Here is a 24,094-nt window from a genome sequence, read left to right as displayed (position 1 = left end):
TCTCTGCCTGTGTCTCTGCCTGTCACTCTGAGTGTCTCTCATGAATAAATAAAATCTTAAAAAAAAAAAAAAGTCCCTTGGAATATAACAGAAATAACACCAATATAATAATTCTATCTGGCTTAAATTTAGTTACATGAATCAAATAAGATGTAAAAGCACTTACACTGTAATTTAAACTTTTCTACAATTATGTATCTCACAATTTTCATAGCATTTCAATAGTTTTACTACAATTACATAACTTTTGCAATTGAAGAGATCTCTAAGCTGTACTTCTTAAATCTATTAACCACAGCTTCTTACACTCTTTGGATACATTCATAATCATTCAATTCTGTCAACAATCTTGTATGTAAAATACCCAAGGCATATATTATCTTCATATTACTGATAAATAACTGAGGCACAGAGAAGTTAAGATTTCTTGCTCAGTATAATTATTATTAAAAATTAGAATTTATTCAACCTATACATTACTTTATACTTACAGTTTCCAGCACTTACAATAATTCCCCATAGCAGAATGTTTGCACATACCTTCTGCCTGGAAAGCTTTCTACCATTCTACTCCCAATAGGCAAATTGCCTCAAACTTCTCTGAAATTTTCCTTAAGAAGTTTCACAAAAAAACAAAAACAAAAACAAAAACAAAAACAAAACAAAACAAAACAAAAAAAAAGAAGTTTCACATATATTATTTTATTTTTATAACAGCCCCTTGGACACAATATGAATATTCTCATTTTTCAGTTGGGGGAAATAAGACTCGCCTAGGAAACATGCAGATTATCAGAGAATCCTAGTGCTTAAATCTTAAATCCTGGGTCCTGTCTCCAGCTCAGGACTTGTACAGTATCCTAGGCCAGGAAAATGTCTATATGCCATCATCGATTTAGAACATAGTTTTTTGGAGCACTCCTTGCTCTGGTCCCTTCTGAGAGAACAACATAATTTAAGGCCCCTCCATCTACTTAGTTTTAAACTTACAACATGGAAGAAGCTTAAACTCAGGAGAAAGCTAGTATGAATGCTTCTGCTAACTCCTTTAGACGCTGATTTATAGGGGATCCGTGGGTGGCTCAGCAGTTTAGCCCCTGCCTTCGGCCCAGGACGTGATCCTGGAGACCTGGGATTGAGTCCCACATCAGGCTCCCTGCATGGAGCCTGCTTCTCCCTCTGCCTGTATCTCTGTGTGTCTCTCATGAATAAATAAATAAAATCTTAAAAAAAAAAAAGAAGCTGATTTATATTCATCTCTCAAATGTCCACCATTATAAGGCATGTAAAAGAACATGGGTGCCATAATTTCTACCGAGTATAATTATTAATGCAAAAAAGTCTAAAAAAATGAACTCAGACTGGTCCATATAGGAGGTGCTTCACTCCAACCCTGAGGGAGAGAGCCCAATTTATTTTTCTTTTCTAAATTACGGACTTAAATTGCTATCAAATTTTAAAATTCCTTTTAGTAACCTCTTATAAATTTTCTGAAATAAATACAAAAATGTACTGGGACTGCAAATTAGCCTTTACAGAATAATTTTTGTGATAGGTAATAACTACTGATCAAAATTTAGAAACTTTACTTGGTTGTTTTCTCAAAAATAGTTTCCAAGTTAAAAAATAGAAAAGCACAAAATAAACTTTATATAGATTTTATTGTTCAAAAATAGCATACTGTACTGGAAAGAGCATAGATAAAGGATTTATAGCCAGAAAACTGGGTTAGGAGTCTTGGATCAACTTACCTACTAGTTTGTACATATAGTGTTAGTCAAATCACCTAATTTCTCAACCTCTGTGAAAAAGATGAAAACCAGGGGCAGCCCCGGTGGCTCACCAGTTTAGCGCCACCTTCAGCCCAGGGCCTGATCCTGGAGACCCAATGGAGCCTGCTTCTCTCTCTTTCTCTCTGTGTCTCTCGTAAATAAATAAATAAATAAAATCTTAAAAAAAAAAAAAAGATGAAAACTGAAACTGTTCTACCTTTATGACAGTTATTTCTAGGCTCAACGGGAATATATGTAGGAAAAGTATTTTGTATTTTACTATAGCTAATTATTTTGAATCCATTTCCTATAAGTATTAAACAAACCACTCCTCAACTTGGAATTTCAGAGTAGTATCAATAAGTCAAAAAATACAATCGTTTTATGGCTTATATTATCTATTCCACAATATTCTTTAAAAATAATTTAGATAGGTCTGTACATAGTTATGAAGGAAATACTCTTGACTACAAAGAGTCATTTAAATCTTCCCTTTTTTTTTTTTTTTTAAAGATTTTATTCATTTTATTCATGAGAGACACACAGAGAGAGAGAGAGAGAGGCAGAGACACAGGCAGAGGGAGAAGCAGGCTCCACACTGGGAGCCTGATGTGGGACTCGATCCCGGGTCTCCAGGATCACACCCTGGGTGAAAGGCGGCGCTAAACCGCTGAGCCACCTGGGCTGCCCAAATCTTCCCTTTTTTATTAGTTTATATTTCAAATGCCTTAAAGCTTCTGACCATATGATTTATCACCCAAACCAGGACATTTTTGAGAGTAAACAGGAGCCCTATTAATAATTAAACCAGAACAATAGATATTAACCAGACTTATTGCTAGTAAGCCAGGGGATATGGTCACTTTAGATAAGCATATTAGATTTGTCTTAGTATCATAAATAATCCACAAAAATAGTCACCAAAGGTGTGAGGTAAATTAAAACATAATTTAATTTCTAACACTTCTGACTATAACTTAAGTAAAATTGACAGGTATTGGCTAAAACTGAAGGTCTCCTCTAAGAACTAAATTTTTAAAAATTTATTCATTTACTCATGAGAGACACAGAGAGAGGCAGAGACATAGGCAAAGGGAGAAGCAGGCTCCCTGCGGGGAGGCCGATGTGGGACTTCATTCCGGAACTCCTGGATCACGACCTCAGTCAATGGCAGACGCTCAACCGCTGAGCCACCCAGGCATCCCTAAGAACTAAATTTAAAATGTAAACATTTTTGGAAAGGTAACTATCAAAACTTCCTTAACTGTAGACTGACATATGAATTAGGAAAAGCAAAAAGCTGATATTTTAAACAAAGTCTATTTTTCTCAAACAGAATAGAGAAAAATTGGGAAACAAAGTCTGCCAGTGATTTGAAGACAAACCTGTAATTTGTGAGGCATGAGTACATTAAAGATCACAACTATTTTTCAGGATTGAATAAATTCATCAATTCATAGATGGAAAAAATACCATGTAAGGCATGAATCATTATTTTTCTTAAAGTGGACAAAACAATATTAAATGTGTTTGCTCTTGTGAACCTACTAAGGACTGCTTCAACTGAATCCAACTGTCAGTGACTTATTCTCACAGCTAATCCTTCTTAAATTTTCCATTTACATTATTGTACCTAAATATTGTCCCCACAGCTTTCATCACGTTAGTATTATACATATGTATACAGAATGCAAGTATAGTACTATATTTACTGGATAAAAAGTTAAATATTACTTAGTTTTATAAGATTTTCAAAATAAAACCCACTTTTCTATTCTATGGTCTTACAGATCACTCTTAAATTCTTTTATCATCTCCATAGCAGTTAAGCTCTGGAGTTCTTATAAATGCCAATGTTAGAAGACCTAAGGGCTAACTAACAAAATTCCTGGGCTTAATAGACCTACATGCATAAGTATGAAATATTGTCAAGCAGCCACCAAATAATAAAATTATTGACCTGGAAGTAAAAGAAGACCTTTTCCATTCACAATAAATCATTTTGTAGTAACATATCATTATCATTCTATATTAGCCTGCCATCAATTTAAACGTAGGCAACTAACCAAATATACACTATATTGTATAGTGTATAGAAATCTTTATCAAGTATAAAGAGATAAATTGGGCAAATTATATATCTAATAAAACTTTGCCCATTACTGATGTGAAATGAAGTAGCTATATAAATAACACAAGCAGGGATGCCAGGGTGGCTCAGTGGTTAAACGTCTGCCTTCGCTCAGGGCATGATACTGGAGTCCAGGGATCGAGTCCCACATTGGGCTCCCTGCATAGAGCCTGCATCTCCCTCTGCCTATGTCTCTGCCTCTCTCTCTCTCTCTCTCTCTCTCTCTCTCTCTCTCTCTGTATATCTAATGAATAAATAAATAAAATCTTTTAAAAACAAAAAAACTACTTTAATAGTTTATAAAGAGAAATAAAGAATGTATATGTAGCCATAATAAAAATCAAGCTTCTTATATCTAAGTTGGAAGTTGGCCAGACTACATAAGGCTAATTTTTCTAATTGGAAAGCAATGTATAATCTTTAATGTCTGTTATAAGTACATTAATGACCATTTAAGACTGCCAAAATAAAAACTGTAATACTGACATTCTCTGTAGAATGTTAAATACATTCTTAAAACAATTATAAAACTGCTCAACCCAACTGGAATCTTGCCACCATCAATTCAAATCATAAACAAAACATTTTGGCACTTGGGGCAAGATCACTAACTGATATATACTCTTACCCACAAACAACACTTAGTAATTACTGTAAACAACTTAAAAAATTAAATCAAGTGTTCAAGTTGACACAAATGCTGACAGGTAACATAATTTTCTTTTGTCTCAAAACTTCTTTTCCCTCTTATCTCTCAAACAGCATTTTGTCTTGTTCTTAAAATAGTTCTGACTATAGACAGCTCAGCCCAGTTCACTAATATCGTGTGTTCATTTTTTTATTACAATATGCAAAACAAATACTAATACTAATTTTCTAAGTATTGAAAAAGTTTGGGAAACATTGTTCAAAGCCACAAAGTTTTCTCACTTATCTTTAGGACCTCATAATTTATTCTACAATGTGGGGCTTAAAGCTCCTATAGGGAGAGAATATCTATGAGTATATGAGTATGCCCACCATTTCCACTATTAAATGACCATCATAAAATCTCACATGGAGAATCTAAGAATTTTAAATGGATTCAAAGATTTTCTCCACTTACATAAAAAATAGCAATCCCTTAAGGGATGCCCAATTTATTCGTTTATCCACACAGTACAGACTTTATGGCAGGCACTGGGTTTCTGGAGATAAAAAACAACAACAAAAAAAAGGTAGACAAGACATGGTTTGGACCTCAAGAAATTTAGTTTAGTGGGGAGAGACAATTAATTAATTAGAACTAGTAAGCGCGGGACGCCTGGGTGGCTTAGCGGTTAAGCATCTGCCTTTGGCTCAGGATGTGATCCTGGGTCGAGTCCCACATCGGGCTCCCTGCATGGAGCCTGCTTCTTCCTCTGCATGTGCCTGTGTCTCTGCCTCTTTCTGTGTCTCTCGTGAATAAATAAAATCTTAAAAAAAAAAAAAAAAAAAAACTAGTAAGTGCAAGATGGGAAGGTACATAGTAACATAAGAGGATCTAATAGAAAAGACTATTAAAACTAGATAAAATGATTAGTAAATAGCTAGGCAAACAGCAAAGGTAGGTTTGGTTGATAATTCCAAACAGAAGTGAAGGCATGCAAAGACCTGCAAGACACTAAAAGGTCAGCAAGGCCTGGAGACACAATAGACAGTTCAGTTACTCTTCAGAGTATGCAGCCATTATCAGATTTTTCAGAAAGATCACAGTAGCTACAATGTAAAGAAGTGGACTCAGAGTGCGTAAAATTTACGGTGGGAGGAGGAAAAAATATTAGATTTCCATTTTTTCTCATCCTTTTAAAAAATGTCTTCAAAAATGTAATACTGGGGCGGCCCCGGTGGCGCAGTGGTTTGGCGCCGCCTGCAGCCGGGGTTGTGATCCTGGAGACCCGGGATCGAGTCCCAAGTCGGGTTCCCTGAATGGAGCCTGCTTCTCCCTCTGCCTGTGTCTCTGCCTCTCTCTCTGTGTCTCAATGAATAAATAAAATCTTTAATAAAAAAAATAATAATAGTCATGAGTTAGCTCAGAAGTACTAATAAGGGCTAGCTTTTTTTTCTGAACACCTCCTGTGTATCTAAACATTGTACTGAGCAGTTTACATGTATTCAATCATATACTCTTCATAACCCTGTATGGTTGATACTATATCCTCATTTTACTGGCAAGAAAAGGTGACAGAGAGATTAAAAAATCAGTCAAAGCTCACTTGTTAAGGAAGTATTAGAGCAGGATTCAAACCCAGAAGTCTGTCTCCAGATCCCAACTTACCCATTAGACTATATACCATTTTTCAACAATACATGTACACAATTTATATATATATATTTTTAAAGATTTACTTATTTATTCATTCAGAGAGAGAGAGAGAGAGAGAGAGAGACAGGCAGAGACACAGGCAGAGGGAGAAGCGGGCTCCATGCAGGGAGCCCGATGTGGGACTCGATCCCAGGTCTCCAGGATCACACCCTGGGCTGCAGACCGCGCTAAACCGCTGCGCCACCGAGGCTGCCCTCTTTTTTTTTTTTTTTTTTAATTAAGATCTACGCCCAAAGTGGTGCTTGAACTCATGACTTCAAGACCAAGAGTTGGCAGTCTCAGTCTACCGATAGAGCCAGCCAAGTGCCCCTATTTTTTTTTTGAATGTATACAACTTAAAATTTAAATATATGGATAAATTGAGGATACTCACATTTTTTTCTGAACACCAGTGAAGAGAAAGGTTTAGGTGGGTTTGTTGGTTGGGTAGATACGGAAAATAGACTAGCAGACCAGGTAAGAGAAAGTGGTATATTGGAATATGGTGGTAGTGAAGGAAAGAAGGGGATTAATTTGGAATATATTTGGTAAGTAAAACTGAAGTAAAAATCCTAGGTTGGATACAGGGGCTAAAGGGGAAAAAGGTGCCAAGGACCAGATTCTTTGGATTCTGACTTGTATAAATGCATTGGACAGCGGAACCTCAGCAGAGGCCAGAGGAACAGGTTAGGTCATTTTGTTCTGACAGTTTTTCTTTGGACCACAAGTACACTGTTCTTCCAGTGTACTATTATTATATGACAAACTGATTACAAGTTCTTCCCATTTATAACAAAGCTGTTTCCATTCTAAACACTTATACTACCAATTATGCCTCCTGTGTTGTATCAGAAGTGACGGTCAATTTTTCACCCATTTTCTTTAAAAGTGTTATGAATGAAGTCTTATAAAATTTAGAAGCAAATGGATGCCTGGGTGGCTTAGCAATTGAGCATCCGCCTTCAGGTCAGGGCGTGATCCTGGCTGTGGGGATCCAGTCCCACACTTCGAGGAGCCTGCTTCTCCCTCTGCCCATCTCTCTGCCTCTCTCTCATGAATAAATAAATATTTTTAAAAATTTACAAGCAAATGATAGATTACTGTCATAGGGTAATGAAGATTCAGTAACTCTCTTCCCTAAAGAAACCAACGTTCCTATAGCATTGCTAGAATGGTATAGAAACACCCCGTGGGGGCCATTCCAAAAGGAGTAAGCTCTGACAGTCATCCCTTAACATTGGGAGTGAGTGGAAAAATTACCTTTACAGTTAGTATCTATGGTCTCCTAAATACTGCTTAACCTCTAAAAGTTCCTAATACTATCCTGTCTTCCACCCAGATCTTAGAAGTACTACAGAAAAGGACTGAACCGCCTTAAAAGATCCTGTTGATTCTAGCCTGTTCTGTTTATTTTCAACTTCATTTGTAGAATTGTTAATGCTAACACGCTTCTTTTATTAATCAAAATAAATAAGAAAACATATCAACGGTTTGAATGTTATAAACAGCCACAGGCACTGTTGATTTTTTTTTTTCTTAACATTAAAATAGGGGATCCCTGGGTGGCTCAGCGGTTTTGCACCTGCCTTCAGCCCAGGGCGTGATCCTGGAGTTCGGGGATCGAGTCCCACGTCGGGCTCCCTGCATGGAGGCTGCTTCTCCCTCTGCCTGTGTCTCTCTCTGCCTCTCTGTGTCTCATGAATAAATAAGACATTAAATTACCTAAGAGCTTGTTGGTCCAACAAATAATACTAGTCACTTCTGATTCCGTCTCATTTCAGGGTCTTCAGGAACTCTGCCTGCAATCTCAGCAAAATACACCTCGTCTTGCCACACGGCCTCAGCGCCCGGTCCTGTCCGCTCCCATCACTACTGAGCTGCAGGTAATAGCTCCAGGGCAGACACTACGGTCCGCTCCCTCCTCGGTTCTAACCTCCAGGAGGTTCTCGCACATGCTTGCCCGAAAGGCGCCGAAGTCAGACGCACCGCGGGCTTGAAGTTCCCCAGGCAGAAAAGCATGCGCTTTCTCCAGCGCATCTCAACCAAAGCGCCGCGGCCACCAGCTCCCGGGGCGGCTCCCGAGTCACAGGCAGCGGCGCGGGGACACACGGGGCACCACCTCGCTCGGCCGCGGGAGGCGCGGCGTGACGTAGCGGGAACCCCGCGTGACGTCACGCGGACCCGGGCGCGGGGCGGGGCCGGGCGCCTCCCAGCCCGGCCAGCGGCCCTCGGGCGCTCCCCCGCCTCCGGAAGCGCGAGTCTCCCCGAGGGGCCGGCTTTCCCGGAGGGGGCTTGGCGGATTAGTGAGGGGAGGAAGAGCGAGCGGCTGCCTCCTCACAGCCCCGGAGCCGTGCTTGCTTCCGCGCGGGGGCTTTCGAGGATCCCTGAGGCGATCTCGGAAGCCGTGAGTGAAGAGGCACCTCCTTCCCCGAGTCCGGAGCGGTGGGTCGTAGCGGCTACTTCCGGTCTGGGGCCCGGCGACCTTCGGCCGGGGTGGGTCGGAGGGAGGACGAGCCCGCGCTCCCCGCGGGCCTTTGGTTTCCCGCGCGCGCTGCGGACCGGCCTCCCGGCGCCGAGCCCGCCCCGCGCATGCGCCGGGGGCGCGTCGCGCGCTGTGCGCCAATCGCGCCGCGCGGGGTTTCGCGAGTTCGGGTGACGGCGGTGGCGGAACTTTGCGCGGCGCAGGGCGGGAGAGCTGGCGGCCGCGGGCCCTCTGCACCTCTGCTTTGCCCGGAGGAGGACCGGCCCAAGTCCCCGCTGGTTCACCTCGGGCGCCTGTGTGACTCCGGGCGCCGCTCCCGCCCTCCGTGTGCGAGGACGTGTGGTGGGTGCGACAGGAAAGAAACTCTCTCCGAGCGCCCTCCCTGTGGTGGCTGACACTGCCGCAGGATGCGTGGGAATGAGTCACATTATTACGGACCTTTGAGCGCGGGAGGCACTTCGAGACGCGAGGTGAACATTTTTGCGAAATCAAGGCACGTCATCGTGCAAGGTAACGGTTCCAGCTGAAAGCGGGATTTTGACAGGACGGCTGGGCGTGCAGCATAGGTCGGAGAGGGCTTGCGAGCCAGAAATGCCAAGTTTCGTGTTGTGTTAGTCAATGGTTTTTATGTGGGGGAAAAAGACTTAAAAAAAAAAAAGAAAAGATTTTATTTATTTATTCAGAGAGACACGGGCAGAGGGAGAAGCAGGCTCCACGCAGGCAGCCTGACGTGGGACTCGATCCTGGGTCTCCAGGGTCACGCCCTGGGCTGAAGGCGGCGCTAAACCGCTGGGCCACCCGGGCTGCCCCCCCCCCCCGTTTTTTTTTTTAAACTACTTCTGAAGACACATTGAAGAATGCTTGTTTTACACTATTGTTTTTGTCATTTAATACCATGCGATTTAAATCCTTCATTAAGGTAAATAAGACTTAACTATCACTTAAGAGAAATAATTATTTTTCTTGGGCGGCAGTATTCTGTAGTTAATTAGCATCACTTGTGAGCCCCCTCCCCCCACCTCTTTACCGGTGTCCCAGGGATTTAGTAGCCTTTGTTGGACCTGACGGTATGACCTCGGGCGAGTTACTTAATCTCTTAAACCTGATTCTCCAACTCTAAAATGAAATTATTATTTTTTTAAATGAAATTATTAACAGTAGTTGTTTTACAGAGTTCTCAAGATTAGGTTTTAAGATATAATTATAAAACCTTACAGTATCTTTTTTTTTTTTTTCTTTTTCCATTATCTTACGTAGTAGTAAATGGTAGCTTTTGTTGACAATAGATAGGCCTGTTATCTTTTAGGGTTAAGATATAGTAGAATTCAGGCCTCTTTGGAATTAAAGCTGTATTAATCCATGCACCCAACCCCTCTTTTAAAAACTTAATTTAAAAAAAAATAATAAAATAAAAAATAAAAAATAAAAACTTAATTACTGGGACACCTGGGTGGCTCAGCAGTTAAGGCGCCTGCCTTCAGCTGAGGGCCAGGATGCTGGAAAACCAGGATCGAGTTCCAGGTCGGGTTCCCTGCCTGGAGCCTGCTTCTCCCTCTGCCTCTCTCTCTGTGTGTCTCTCATGAATAAAGTCTTAAAAAAAAATAAAAACTTAATTACGGAAATAATAAATATACCCAAGAAAGAGACTAGAATTACAAACTCTGTCACACATCCATCCATTCCCTATATTCAATAATTGTCAAAGCAGCCCTTCTTATTTCATCCAACATTCGTTTTTTGTTTTAGCTGAAGTATTTGAAAGCAAATGCACAACAGGTGAATTCACCTGTAAACATATCTGAATATATCTCAAGAGCTAAGGACTTTTTTAAAAAATATATATTTTATTTATTTATTCATGAGAGGCTCAGAGAGAGAGAGGCAGAGACACAGGCAGACGGAGAAGCAGGCTCCATGCAGGGAGCGTGACATGGGACTAGATGTTAGGACCCCAGGATCAGGCCCTGGGCCGAAGGCGCTAAACTGCTGGGCCACCGGGGCTGCCCTTTTTTTTTCTTTTTTTTTTTTAACATGAGCACACTATCATGCCCAAGACAATTAAAAATAATTCCCTAACATTATCTAAAATCCAGTACATGTTTTCTTTTCTTTTTTTTTAATTTTTTATTTATTTAGGATAGTCATACAGAGAGAGAGAGAGAGAAAGAGAGGCAGAGACAGAGGCAGAGGCAGAGGCAGAGGGAGAAGCAGGCTCCATGCACAGGGAGCCCGACGTGGGATTCGATCCCGGGTCTCCAGGATCACACCCTGGGCCAAAGGCAGGCGCCAAACCACTGCGCCACCCAGCGATCCCCCAGTACATGTTTTCACTCAAAAAAGCCTAATCACAATTTTTAAAAAGCTTAATAAAGGTGTATTTTAACAGTATTTCTGTAGTGCTTTTAAAGTATCTTCACTCATCACTTTGCTCCTTTAGAAAGGTCATTGCTGGGGCGCCTGGGTAGCTCAGTCAGTTGAGCATAGGACTCTTGATCTCAGAGTCATGAGTTCAAGCCCCACCTTAGGCATGGAGCCTGCATTTACAAAAAGAAAGTCATTGTTCATTTTAGCTTCATCATCAGAGACCTTGAGAAGTGGTTTGTAAGAGACACTTAAATCAGTTTGGGCACGTTAGCAATAGTAAGGCCTTGGCTAAGGAGCCATATGTGAAATTTAGTAGACTTGTTTTACTCTTTTAGAAGTAGTTAGTTAATGGTTTCAGTTTAAGGACACATCTTAAAATGTTTATGAATCCACTTGAAGTTCTTAGCATACCATTGCTTCTTTTAGGGGCCACACAAATAATCATTCACCTCTACTCTGAGAGGGACACAGTATAGCCTTACTACCTTTTTGCCTTGTTGCTAGACATTTTTGTGTTCATAGATCTTTACTGTTCCTGTGTCTTGCTCACTGATTTCTCTTGTTATGGGAAAGGTATTCAGATCTTCAGGTGTATTCATCACAATCATCTTTCTTGCTCTTTTACAAGGTTTGTGTTTCTTGGAATATGTAGGTATGTAGATGTGAATGTTGTTTAAGTCAAAAGTATGTCAAGTTTTCCAGTTTTTGTTGCACTCCAGGCAACTCAAAAGTTTAACGAGGGAAAAAAAAAGTTTAACGAGGAATAAATTATTTTAGAAGGTGAAGCAATTAATACTGAGCATGAATGACTACAAACCTGTCAAAAGTAGAATCATCTCAACTTAAGTAATTGCTTCTTTCTAGGAGGACTTAGAGAAAGTTTGCCTGAAGATTTAGCTTAACTAAAGACCAAATAACTGCCATGAGGGTTCTCACCATAATTATCTTCTTCACTTCCTTCCCCCGAATTCTCAAAGTGATTGATTGTAGGTAAAGGAAAACTTGAGACGAATTGGCTAGGCTCAAAGATATTCTGACTTCAAATTACATACAGATAAATGCGAAATTCATTTATGTTGCCATCTGTTGTTTCAGGTATTTCAACTGTTGAAGACAACTTCATACCTATATAATGTAACAGAAAAAGGTCAGAAAATATTAGGCAGATAGAAGTGTGGAGCATTTTAACAAGATGAACATCTCTGGAAGCAACTGTGGAAGCCCTAGTTCTGTAGATGTATCTAATGACTTTAAGGAACTTTGGACAAAACTAAAGGAGTATCATGATAAGGAAGTACAAGGTAAAATCTTTTTTTTAAAATACTAATAGTGTTCTATCGAGACTAATAGTGATAACTTTGTGTGACAGTTCTGAGATCTCATTTATAAAGTACCTTTATTGTAAGTTTTTGTGACCCATTTATGGTTAAGCTTTATAACTATAGACAACTACTATAGAATGTAGTTCTTGCACAATATGTAGTTATTTACTTACAGTAATATGTGTGGTATGGTGGAAAGGGCATAGAAATTGTTGATTGAAGACTGGTATTTAAATTCTGAATTCATTTATTTCCTTGCTCTATGATCTCAGTTTAATAAGCTTTAAACTTAATTTTTTTCTGTAAAATTATTTGAAGCATTCTTTTTTTTTCTTTTTTTTTTTTAAGTTTTTTTTTTTTTTTTTTTAATTTATTTTTGACAGTCACACAGAGAGAGAGAGAGAGGCAGAGACACAGGCAGAGGGAGAAGCAGGCTCCATGCACCGGGAGCCCGACGTGGGATTCGATCCCGGGTCTCCAGGATCGTGCCCTGGGCCAAAGGCAGGCGCCAAACCGCTGCGCCACCCAGGGATCCCTCTTTTTTTTTTTTTTTAGATTTTATTTATTTATGTATTCATGAAAGACACAGAGAGAGAGAGAGAGAGAGAGAGAGAGAGGCAGAGACACAGGCAGAGGGAGAAGCAGGCTCCATGCAGGGAGCCTGATGTGGGACTTGATCCTGGGACCCCAGGATCACGCCCTGGGCCAAAGGCAGGCACCAAACCGCTGATGAGCCACCCAGGGATCCCAACTTGTAGGATTCTTTATAGACTTTGAAATGCTACTTGTTATTCTCTAGGCCTTTGGGAATCTATTTGCTACCAAGCACTAAGATATAAAAACAAATGGCAGTTTGCCCTCAAAGAGCCTGAAGTCTAGGGGATCCCTGGATGGCTCAGCGGTTTGGCGCCTGCCTTTGGCCCCCGGCATGATCCTGGAGTCCCGGGATAGAATCCCGAATCAGGCTTCCAGCATGGAGCCTGCTTCTCCCTCTGCCTGTGTCTCTGCCTATCTCTCTCTCTCTCTCTCTCTCTCTGTGTCTTTCATTCATTCATAAATAAATAAATAAATCTTAAAAAAAAAGAGCCTGAAGTCTAATAGAGATAGAGTTATATAAGCAGATAATTACAGTGTAATGAAATAGGAGCTAAAAGGTTTATACAATGTACAGTTAGTGTGCAGAGGATTGAGCTATTTGATTGGGATGAATATATAAATATTAATTGTGATTGTGTTATAAGGTACTCCATCTAAAACAATTTTCAATTAAAGGTAAACTCAAGGGGCACCTGGTTGGCTCAGTCAGTTAGGCATCTGTCTGCCTTTGGCTTGGGTCATGATCCTAGAGTCCTGGGATTGAGCCCTGCATCAGGCTCCCTGCTCAGCAGGGAGTCTGCTTCTCCCTTTGCCTCTCACCCTGCTTGTGCTCTCATAAATAAAATCTTTTTAAAAATACAAAGGTAAACTCAAGGTATAATATTATTATCTATCTAATTCTGTAACAGAATACATTTTTCCGATGCATGAGAAATGTGTGGTATTACATTTGTTTCTTGCTGTAACTATAGGTTTACTTATTTATTTATTTATTTTTAATTTTTATTTATTTATGATAGTCACAGAGAGTGAGAGAGAGAGGCAGAGACATAGGCAGAGGTAGAAGCAGGCTCCATGCACCGGGAGCCCGACATGGGATTCGATCCCAGTTCTCCAGGATCGCGCCCTGGGCCAAAGGCAGGCACTAAACCGCTGCGCCACCCAGGGATCCCAACTATAGGTTTAATTGTACAGTGCTTTGCAGCTTTTACGTTATGCTGGGGTGCCATTAAAACATGATCCACCTAAATCTAGGTGTTGGAACTTTCCCTGTGGTAAATGTAGTTTCTGGCAGAACTTCATCATAATGGACTCATCATTAATTGATTCTGAAACATGAGCCCCAGAAGTATTCTTGCATGCCTCCGGTGTACTTGGGAGACACTTATTGAAGGGGTGCACTTGCCATCTGCCATAACTTGTGAATAAGAATGAATCATATATAGTTATAGTTCTAAGGGATTTTGTAGTGTACCCTGTTATCTGGAAACACAAAGGAAGAACAGGGGTGCATGTGAGATTTACTGTCAGACCAGACTTTACAATCGAATGAAGTCAAGAGAACAGCATATGCAAAGGTTTGGCAGTTAATGGCCTTATTTTATTTATTTTATTTTATTTTATTTTATTTCATTTTTTTATTTTTTTATTTTTTTTTAAAGATTTTATTTATTTATTCATGATAGACGTAGAGAGAGAAAGAGAGGCAGAGACACAGGCAGAGGGAGAAACAGACTCCATGCCAGGAGCCCGACGTGGGACTCAATCCTGGGACTCCAGGATCGCGTCCTGGGCCAAAGGCAGGCGCTAAACCGCTGAGCCTCTCAGGGATCCCAATGGCCTCATTTTAATCAAGGAACTGTAGACAGGTTGGTATAGCCCACAGAGGGAATGAGGCAGGAGATGGGAGTTTATTGGGCAGGTGGATAAGAGATAATGCTAGAAAGGGAGATAGGCTCAGATTATGTAAAACAGTATGTACTATACTTAAGGGATTGTTATCATGCTTTGCCTTTAGGATTTAGTATAAATCCTACAACACCTATTTCTAAGGTTTGGGAGTAGTGCTGTGTTGAGAAAGAGATATACTTGTTAAGTCTGAGTTCTGGATGGAGGCTGCCATCTAAGATGCCATTTGAAAGCCATCTCACCTTTCAAAGGTAGTGGCGTTGTACAAGTTATTTAACTTTATGATGCATCAGATTCCTTATTTATAAAATAAAGATACTAATAATAGCTACTTCATAGTGTATTAAATAGTTTTATATATGTAAAGCATTGGGGAGAGTTTCTGGCACATAGTAAAGAAAATATGTGTTAGTGATTATGTGTTAGATATTAGAATGCTATCCTTCTGAAGCAGCACCATTATATTATCAATGCCTGCTGTGGACCACCATCCCAGCCAAGTACAATAAGATACTATTAAAAATTCGTAACAGAGGTTTCACATACTGATTCCTTTTATTTTCCTCTTTATGATTTTTGTGAACTAATTTCTAGAAAAAAAAAAAAACCAGAAAGAATGGCCAAAGTAAACATGAGAAAATTTAAATGGTTAAGAAATCTTAGAAAATTCTTATCTTCTATCTCTTTTGGCACGGGATAGTTACTCTCTCAAGGGAGAGTTACCATCTCTTTTTGAAGAATGGGGATAGTTACTTTTAAAAAATTGTCATGAGGGGGACGCGTGAGTGGCTCAGTTATTGAGCGTCTGCTGCCTTCAGCTCAGGGTGTGATCCCAGTCCGGGGATCAAGTCCCGCATTGGGCTCCCTATGAGGAGCCTGCTTCTCCCTCTGTCTGATTCTACCTCTCTCTGTGTGTCTTTCAGGAATAAAAAAAAAAATAAAAGTATATTGTCATGAAATATACATTAAGTTTTTAATCTTAACCACTTTCAGTTGCACAGTTGAGTGGTATTACATTCATAATGTTGTGCAACCATCACCACATCCATTTCTAGAGCTCTTCCATCTTGTAAAACTGAAATTTTATACCTATTAAACAATAACTTCCCATTTACCTGCTCCAGCCTCTGGCAGCCACTTTTCTATCTCTGTGATTTTTGACTACTGTAAACACCTTGTAAAAGTGGAATGTTACAGTCTTTTTCTGACTGGCTCATTTCATTTGCATGATGTCTTCGAGGTTCATCCATACTGTAGCATCAGAATTTTTTTCTTTTTTAAGATTGAATGATATTCCATTGTATATGCCACATTTTGCTTATCCATCTATTATTAGACATTTGAGTTGCTTCCATCCTTTTGCTATTGTGAATAATTGTTGCTCTGAACATGAGTGTACAAGTAATCTCTTCAAGATCCTGCTCTCAACTCTTGGGTATGTACCTAGAAATAGGATTGCTTAATTATATGGTAATTATATTTTTAATTTTTAATTACTATATTCTTTTCCATAGTAGCATTTTACATCCTCAGCAGCAATGCATGAGGATTATAATTTCTCCATTTTCTCACCATCCCTCCCTCCCTCCCTCCCTCTCTTTCTTTCTTTCTTTCTTTCTTTCTTTCTTTCTTCTTTCTTTCTTTCTTTCTTTTTCTTTCTGATAGTGATAGCTATCCTAGTGGATGTAAGGTGATACTGTGGTTTTGCTTTGTATTTACCTAATGATTAGTGATGTTGAACATGTTTTCATGTGTTTATTGTCCATTTCTGTATCATTGGAGAAATGTCTATTCAAGTCCTTTGCCTATTTTTTAATCAGGTTTGTTTTTGTTGTTGTTGTTGAGTTGTAGAAGTTCTTTATATATTCTAGATATTAATCTTTTTTAAAAGATTATTTATTTGGGAGAAAAAAAGAGAATGCATGGGCAGAGGAGGACCAGAGGGAGAAGAGAGAGAATCTCAGATTCCCCACTGAGCGCAGAGTAAGAAGCAGGGCTCAATCTCACAATCCTGAGATCATGACCTGAATCAAAATCAAGGGTCGGATACTCAACCAACTGACCCACCCAGGTGCCCCTGGATATTAATCTTTTATCAGATAATATAATTTGCAAATATTTTCTCCCATTCTGTGGGTTGCTTTTTCACTCTGTTCATTGTGTCTTTTGATGCACAGAACTTTTAAATTTTGATACAGCCCAATTTATCTATTTTTTTCTTTTGTTGCCTGTACTTTTGGTGTCTTATCCAAGAAATCGTTGCCAAATCTATCATTTAGCTTTTCCCCTGTTTTCTTCTAAGAATCTTATAGTTTTAGCTCTTATGTTTAGATCTTTCATCCATTTTTTTTTCTTTCATCCATTTTGAGTTACATTTTGTATCTGATGTAAGGGCCATGCTTCATTCTTTTACATGTGGATATCCAGTATTCCCAGTACTGTTTGTTGAAAAGACCATTTCCCCGTTGAATGGTCTTGGCACCATTGTCAAAAACCATTTGATCATATATATGAGAGTTTACTTTTGGGCTCTGTATTCTATTCCATTGGTCTCCACTTCTGTCTTTATGTCAGTACTACACTGTTTTGATTACTGTAACTTTTAGTTAAGTTTTGAAATCAGGAAGTATGTGATCTCTAGTTTTGTTCTTCTTCAAAATTATTTAGGCTATTGGGAGTCCCTTGAGATTACATGTGGATTTAAGACATTTTTCTATTACTTCAAAAATCCAAAAAAAAAAATAAAAAAGAAAGAAAGAAAGAAAGAAAAAAGAAAATCCTCATTGGGATTTTGATAGAGATTGCATTGAATCTATAGATCTTTTTGAGTAGTCTTTTAGACATCTTAACAATATTTAGTTTTCCAGCCCATGAACATGCCATGTCTTTCTATTTAATTTGCCTTCTTCAATTTCTTTAAGGAATATTTTGTAATTTTCTTTGTCTAAATATTTCATTTCCTTGGTTAAGTCTATTTTAAGTATTCTTTTTGATGCTGCTATAAATGGAATTGTTTCCTTCATTTATTTTTTCTTTATAAGTTCATTAATTTTTTTTTTGTTTAAGTAATCTCTACACCTGACATAGGGCTCAAACTCACAACCCTGATCTCAAGAGTCACATACTTTTCCGTCAAGAGTCGCATACCCTTCTGACTGAGCCAACCAGGCACCCCTCATTTCCTTTTCTAATTGTTAGCTTATAGAAACACAACTGACTTCTATGTATTGATTTTGTATCCTGCAACTTTGTTGGAGGTCTTTACTTATTAATTGTAGTTTTTTTCATTCCTAGCTGAAATAAACATTAAAAGCTCTGTAATTTTTTTTTATTATGAAAGGTTGGGGTTCAACTACCTCTACTATACAAGTATCCCTTACTCTTCTAGTCTCATTCTTTGATAGATCATTCTGTTTCATGTTTTCATTAAAGCCCTCTTTCAGCATATAGAATTGCTCATGCAACTAGGGTGTAATTTCATTTAGAAATCCAGGTATTGGGGTACCTGAGTGGCTTAGTTAAGCAGCTGCCTTCACCTCAGGTCATGATCCCAGGATTCTGGGATCAAGCCCCAAGTCAGGCTTCCTTTTCTTTTTTTTATTTTTATTCTTTTTTTTTTTTTTTTTAAGATTTTATTCATTTATTCACGAGAGACACACAGAGAGACAGAAGCACAGACACAGGCAGAGGGAGAAGCAGGCTCTATGCAGGGAGCCTGACATGGGACTCGATCCCAGGTCTCCAGGATTGCACCGTGGGCTGAAAGCAGCGCTAAACCTCTGAGCCACCCAGGCTGTCCAGGCTTCCTTTACAATAGGCAGCCTGCTTCTCCTTCTCCACTGCTTGTGCTCTCTCGAGTACATACTTTCTCCCTCTCTCAAATAAATAAATAAAATCTTTAAAAATAAAATAGAAGTCCAGGTATCAATTTTCTTATTATTGTTTTATGTATTGATTTATTTTAGCTTAAACTTTTTCCTAAAAATATTGAAACACAAAGTAAAAAAAGTTATACCCCAACACAAACTGGCAACCACTTTTATAATTATTTTTTTTTTCTTAAGATTTTATTTACTTATTTCAGAGAGAGAGCATGAGTAGGGGCAGAGGAAGAAGGACAATCAGACTTCTTGCTGAGCAGGGAGCCCGACATCGGGTTCAATCCCAGGACCCTACATTTATGACCTGAGCCGAAGACAGACTCTTAACCAACTGGGCCACCCAGGCTCCCTTTTATAATCCTTTGTGTTTGAGTTCTTCTATGTTCTTTTCTAATTTAAAGTTTAAAATGGGGATACTTGGGTGGCTCAGCGGTTGAGCATCTGCCTTTGGCCCAGGGCATGATCCCAGGATGCTGGATCATCCCACATTGGGGCTCGTTATGGGGAGCCTGCTTCTCCATCTGCCTATGTCTCTGCCTCTGTGTCTCTCATGAATAATAAATCTTTAAAAATTTTTTTTAAATAAAGTTTAAAATATTTTGTTCTGTTTTGTTTAGGAAATACTATATATAAAAGTAAAGAAAACTGTATAATAATCTCTTATATACTTAATCACTCAGCTTGAACTATCATCAGTAAATGGCCAGTCTTATTTTACTTGTATTCCATGTACTTCTCAATCCCTCTTTCAGTCAGTCATTTTGGCGTCTCTGACATAATTAATTTATAAATACTTTAGTATGTATTTCCAGTAGGCTTCTTTTTTTAAAGATTTTATTTATTTATTCATGAGAGAGAGAGGCAGAAACAGTCAGAGGGAGAAGCAGGTCCCATGGAGGGAGCCCGATGTGGGACTCGATCCCGGAACCGCAGGATCACACCCTGAGCCAAAGGCAAATGCCCAACTGCTGAGGCACCTAGGCATCCCTCCCGTAGGCTTTTTTTTACCAAATAAATCTGTTATCACACTAACAAAACAATTTATTAACATCTAATATCTAATAGATGAAAGAGTTCAAATTTCTACAATTATCTAAGGTGTCTTTATAGTTGGTTGTTCAAGTCTGAATCTAAAAGACCTCTTCATGTTATATTTGATTACTGTATATGTTATTTTTGTATTTCTCTTATGAGATTAAGCATCTGCTTATGTTTAAGGGTAATTTATATTTTTTATGAATTTTTATGAACTTATAACAATTTTACAAATTTATAACAATTTTTATGAATTGTTATATACCTTATTGCTCACTTTTTAGGATTGTTGGCCTTTCTCGTCTCAATTTCTTGGAGCTGTTTAGTTGACTGAGGCAGATAATTGACTTCAAATATTTTAAAAAATGGAAATTCAAAATTGTACTGATAAAGATCTAATTTTAAAGTGAACTATGCTCATGGTCATATGTCCAAGGATAAATATGAATATTTTAAATTAATTCGCTCTTCTTTTGACTATACGGTTTTCTCCCAGAAAATCTAGTGTAAAACATTGAGGAACAATTCTGAGTTTTAATACTGACTTCCTATTCATTCAGGGAGTAGTAATTGGATTATATGCTAGGAATGATAGGAGTTGCTGAGGATACAGCAGTGAAGAAGACATAGTGGGTTTTGGGGCTTTGTATTCTTTTTTTTTTTTTTTTTAAAGATAGACATAGAGAGAGAGGGGGGCAGAGACGCTGGCAGAGGGAGAAGCAGGCTCCATGCAGAGAGCCCGATGCGGAACTCGATCCCAGGTCTCCAGGACCACGCCCTGGGCCAAAGGCAGGCGCCAAACTGCTGCGCCACCCAGGGATCCCTTCTTTTTCTTTTAAGGAAAATGTTTATACAATGTAATTGCATAATGAAATGATAGCAAAAATAAGTCACATACAAGAGAGTCTTTGTAATCCTAATAGCATCAATATAATCCACTATATGCACTACTTTTAAAACTGGGGAGGAATAAACAGTCTTCCAATTTCTGTTAAAGAGCTGCAATATCTTCTTTTTGGTTTCCCATACTGTATCACATAGGTTTACCAATAAGAACAGCTTTAAGTTTATTATGGGAGTGTTACTGCTGCATATTATAAAAGTTATTACTCTTTGAGACCTGGAAGTGAAGCAAATACAATACTTTGAAGTAATTTAAATAGGACCAGATGTACTTGAGTTAGTTACTAATAAGCATTTGATAGAGAATTAGCATTCTGCTGTCTTCAGGCATAAAGTTAAGTTCTTTATCCTTCAAATAATTACTTTCTGTTGTTTTATAACTGGTTTGAAGAAGATCATAAGTTTTTATTAGGCAGAGTAACTATCTTACTCATCTTTACATCTCTGTAGGTAAGAGTGCTTGGCACAGAGTAAAAAAAAATAATAAATGATATATGAATGAATTACATAGTTTATAGCTTGGTCAATGGAATATTTTCGTGAACATCAGTATTTTAAATCCCATAACATGAAAATATCAGCATTTTATATTTATTTTAAATGCTGAAATACTTTACTACCCATCAAGCTCCATCAAGCTCCAGGCAGGGAGCCTGATGCAGGACTGGATCCTGGGACCCCAGGATCACGCCCCGGGCCAAAGGCAGGCACTCAACTGCTGAGCCATCCAGGCATCCCTCATTCCTAGTTTTTTGTTTGTTTGTTTGTTTTAAAGATTTTATTTATTTATTTACTTATTCATGAGAGACAGAGTCAGAGACACAGGCAGAAGGAGAAGCAGGCTCCATGCAGGGAGTCTGACATGGGACTCTATCCTGGGTCTGCAAGATCACGCCCTGAGCTGAAGGCGGCACTAAACTGCTGAGCCACCTGGGCTGCCCCTCATTCCTAGTTTGTTTTCTTTCTTTCTTTCTTTCTTTCTTTCTTTCTTTCTTTCTTTCTTTCTTTCTTTATTTATTTATTTATTTATTTATTTATTTATTTATTTATTTTCATTCCTAGTTTTAAAAGAAATTTGTGTCGCTTGTATTGTTGTGATCAATGTATATAGTGTTTTATATCTGGCTTATTTTTGTTATTATTTCATTTAAACTCTGCTTGCTTTTCCATGTTGTGCATAATCATTTTAGAATTTTTATATATGCCCATTTAAAATTGAGCCACTGGGATGCCTGGGTGGCTCAGCAGTTGAGCTTCTGTGTGATCCCAGAGTTCCAGGATTGATGTGGACATCGGGTTCCAAATGGGGAGCCTGCTTCTCCCTCTGCCTATGTCTCTGCCTCTCTGTGTCTCTCAGGAATAAATAAAATATTTTTTAAAAAATTAAAGAAATAAATAAAAATAAAATTGGGCCAGTTTTATTTTTAGGATCTTATTTTAACAGGGATAAAATATTTGGCAGATTTCTTCTTCAGGTTCCTCAGTGTTTCAGGGTCTTCAGAAGATAACTATTTTATGATGAGGAAGAGTCAGGAAAATAAATAATACACTTTTTATAAGAAACAACATGCCATATTCATCAGATTATAAAACATATAAAACTCACAAATATTATATGGCAATAATTATTTTCAATTGTGTGCTCATAGCTATGCCCCAATACTCATCACATTCCCAAGAGAGAGAGTTTGTATACACTGAAAATATTGAGAGGAATATAACAATTTTTAGTATGTTTAGCTAATATCTGTGTCTTATGAATGGTAGGTATTAGATATATGTGTGAATTGATGAGAAGGTAATTTCTGATATCTTAGAATACTAGATTAATCAGGGTACTTTTTCCAATTTCAGAATCATTTTGGATTCTTAAAGGTGTTGAATGAGTACTATTTTTAAAAAAGTAATGTTATTTTAGGGCAGCCCTGGTGGCTCAGCGGTTTAGTGCCGCCTTCAGCCCAGGGCCTGATCCTGGAGATCTGGGATCGAGTCCCTGCATGGAGCCTGCTGCTCCCTCTGCCTGTGTCTCTGCCTTTCTCTCTCTCTGTGTGTCTCTCATGAATAAATAAATCTTAAAAAAAAAAAAAAAAAGGTAATGTTATTTTAAAACATTTGGGTTTAGGGACGCCTGGGTTGCTCAGTGGTTTGATGCCTGCCTTTGGCTCAGGTGGTGATCCCTGGATCTGGGATCAAGTCCCGCATCAGGCTCCCTGTGAGGAGCCTGCTTCTCCCTCTGCCTCTCTCTCTGTCTGTGTCTCTCATGAATAAATAAATACATCTTTAAAAAAAAAAAATTGGGGGTTTAGATGAGGCAAGTTTGCTGAAAGCAGACTTTTTTTTTCTTTTTGAAAGCAGACTTTTTAAAGCATAGTTCTTTGTCAATGTATTCCACATAGTTCCATATAAAATTAGATCTTCCAACTGTGTGATAAGATCAAAGACATGCCTGAAGGGTACTTAATTTTTTTTTAAAGTGGGGGATCCACTTGGAGAAACCAGTATAAGAGGCTATTTGAAAGACATCAAACATGGACTTGTCCAGACTTTGCAGGTTTTGAAGTATATATAGGAATCAAAATTGACTCATTATTTTTAAACCTTTGTGTCAATTTTAAAAAGAGAGAGAAAAGAAATGTTTTGAACGAGAGTACTTGAATATATAAGTTTTACTTAGATATCCAAGGAAGTCTACCCACCCATAGGCACTTACATGCATCTGAATACCCACACTGTATCTTAAGATGTTTTTTTCCCTCATTTGACCAAAACATGATAAAATGGTAACTAAAACATGCCATATACAAAACAGTTTGTACATTAATCACAAGAATGTATTAAGCTACATGCATTTCTTTTTAAAATGGGAAAGAATAAAGTCAACCTCTGTTGAAAAACTATGTAAAGGAGACCATTTTTGTTGGAAAATTCTGGAAACATTTGTGACTGAGTTTTTATATCTTGTATCCTTAGGATAATTGTATCCTTTCATGATTGTTCCCTTTAGTGTTTCGTGTTCCTTTTGTGGCAAATGCTGCTACTATCAGGGTCAAAAACAAGTTGTTACAGATAAATGTTACTGATAATTTGTTAGAGCATGTTTTATGTTTAATATAATTTAATAGAAATTTCAGAATTTGTTAAATTTTAAAGGTTTGAATGAAGTATTTGGGTGCAATATTTTTTTTTTCTTTTTAAATCTTTCAGTATCAAGTTTATTACTTAAAAGCACAGGTAATAAAATAGAAGTTAGAATGTTTATTTTTCAGAGTGCTACCATTTTATTTTTCTTTATTTTTTTAAAGATTTTCATTTTTAATTAATCTCTACACCCATTGTGGTGTAGAGGCACCTTAGAATGGCACCATTTTAATAAATA

General features: G+C 38.4%; 1 protein-coding gene across 6 annotated transcripts in view; it reads left to right on the top strand.

The window, feature by feature from the left end:
- RBBP8 (RB binding protein 8, endonuclease) overlaps positions 1-24,094 on the top strand; it is a 100,962-nt gene that overhangs the window by 9,613 nt on the left and 67,255 nt on the right. Inside the window, exons 2-3 of one of the 6 annotated variants that reach the window (XM_025429328.3) lie at positions 8,008-8,109; positions 12,168-12,373. In XM_025429328.3, the coding sequence (XP_025285113.1) occupies positions 12,265-12,373 (109 nt within the window). In that variant the 5' untranslated portion in view covers positions 8,008-8,109; positions 12,168-12,264. Of the gene's footprint in view, positions 1-7,996; positions 8,110-8,420; positions 8,669-8,849; positions 9,219-12,167; positions 12,374-24,094 lie in introns of those variants that run through there. The other 5 variants (XM_035718783.2, XM_025429329.3, XM_049112840.1 and 2 more) reach the window with 5 other exon arrangements.

This window comes from Canis lupus, chromosome 7 (genome assembly GCF_003254725.2).
Source record: "Canis lupus dingo isolate Sandy chromosome 7, ASM325472v2, whole genome shotgun sequence".
Lineage (NCBI taxonomy): Eukaryota > Metazoa > Chordata > Mammalia > Carnivora > Canidae > Canis > Canis lupus.
This window is presented reverse-complemented; position numbering and strand designations above follow the sequence as displayed.